At 35.1% G+C, this 1,246-nt stretch overlaps 1 protein-coding gene across 1 annotated transcript; it reads right to left on the minus strand.

The window, feature by feature from the left end:
• Window positions 1-178: 178 nt before the first annotated feature.
• On the minus strand, window positions 179-923 carry LOC140965723 (glutathione S-transferase T3-like; the record flags this gene model as incomplete). Its single annotated transcript, XM_073425873.1, has 2 exons — window positions 630-923; window positions 179-550 (listed from the first exon to the last, which is right to left on the minus strand). Coding segments are annotated over exons 1-2 (666 nt in total), but the record flags the coding sequence as incomplete, so codon positions are not given.
• Between the last annotated feature and the right edge of the window lie 323 nt (window positions 924-1,246).

Raw genomic sequence — 1,246 nt, forward strand, 5'->3', positions numbered from 1 at the left:
ATCGTGCTTAAATCCATGTACAAAACTTTATTCTCCTCTTGAAGGATTGCTAATGCTATTTGTTGTTGTCTAGTTTCAATTTTTTTTGTTGATTTGCTAATTTGAGCTGCTCATTTTGCAATGCTAGGACTTTCATCTCATAACTTTGTTGAAGTTCAGTGGATCCTTTTTGTAATACATTTATAAGATCGCGATGCCCTTCTTTCATTGTAGATATCAATTCCAACACATTATCGTCCCTTTTTTTCTTTAGTTTAAATTTTTTAACACCAAGAGGTCGATGGGATGAAGTGCCGCCTGCATTTTCATCACTACTTAAATTAATTGAAAACGGAGGTAATCCAGGAGAACCTGATATTGGAGTATTTGGTGTCTGGCTATCTGACTGTGACGAGTCCAAACTTGTGACATGCATTCTTGCTGGTGCGCTCATTGGATTGATGTCACTCGAGAATTTCTCCATATCTTTCATAATATACCACACATGATCATATTTGAAGCCTTTACTAAAATCAGCATCTTGCATGAACAAATCTTTTGCTCGATTTAACTGTACGAAAATATCCAACTATTATCTTATAAGAAATTAAACTTGTAATTTAATAAATAGTTGAATAATAAATACTTACAATATCATCTTCTGATGCGCCACTTGGGCGGAGAGTTTCAATTTGACGAATGCATCCCCTTAGTTTTCCAACTTCACGGAGTATATTTCTCATGCGACACTGCAATGATCTTTTGTTACGTACTTGTAGATTGTTTGGTTTGCTGATGTTGTAAGCTTCTTCGATACGAGTCCAAAACTGATCTTTGGATTGATTGATACCTATTATAGGATTTTGGGATATATCAAGATACATATGACATAAGACTCTGTTTTCTTCGACATTGTAAGAAGCAGTTCTAGAATTTGAAGCCATTGAATTGCTTGGAATAAAGATTTGATTGGAATGAAAATTAAAGTTGTGATGATCTCATGAATCGGATATATTTTACTTATAGCAGAAAGAAGATAAGATTTTAATCTCATCCAACGGGCAAGATCAGATGTAATCTCATCCAACGGTCATAATACTGATAAGGTTGTAGATAGCACAATCCAATCCAACGGCCAGATTCTAGATAAGGCAATCTCATCTAACGGTCAAGATGATGATAAGATTGTAATCTCATCCAACGGGCAAGATCAGATGTAATCTCATCCAACGGTCATAATACTGATGAGGTTGTAGATAGCACAATC

This window comes from Primulina huaijiensis, unplaced genomic scaffold, assembly GCF_012295235.1.
Source record: "Primulina huaijiensis isolate GDHJ02 unplaced genomic scaffold, ASM1229523v2 scaffold13633, whole genome shotgun sequence".
Lineage (NCBI taxonomy): Eukaryota > Viridiplantae > Streptophyta > Magnoliopsida > Lamiales > Gesneriaceae > Primulina > Primulina huaijiensis.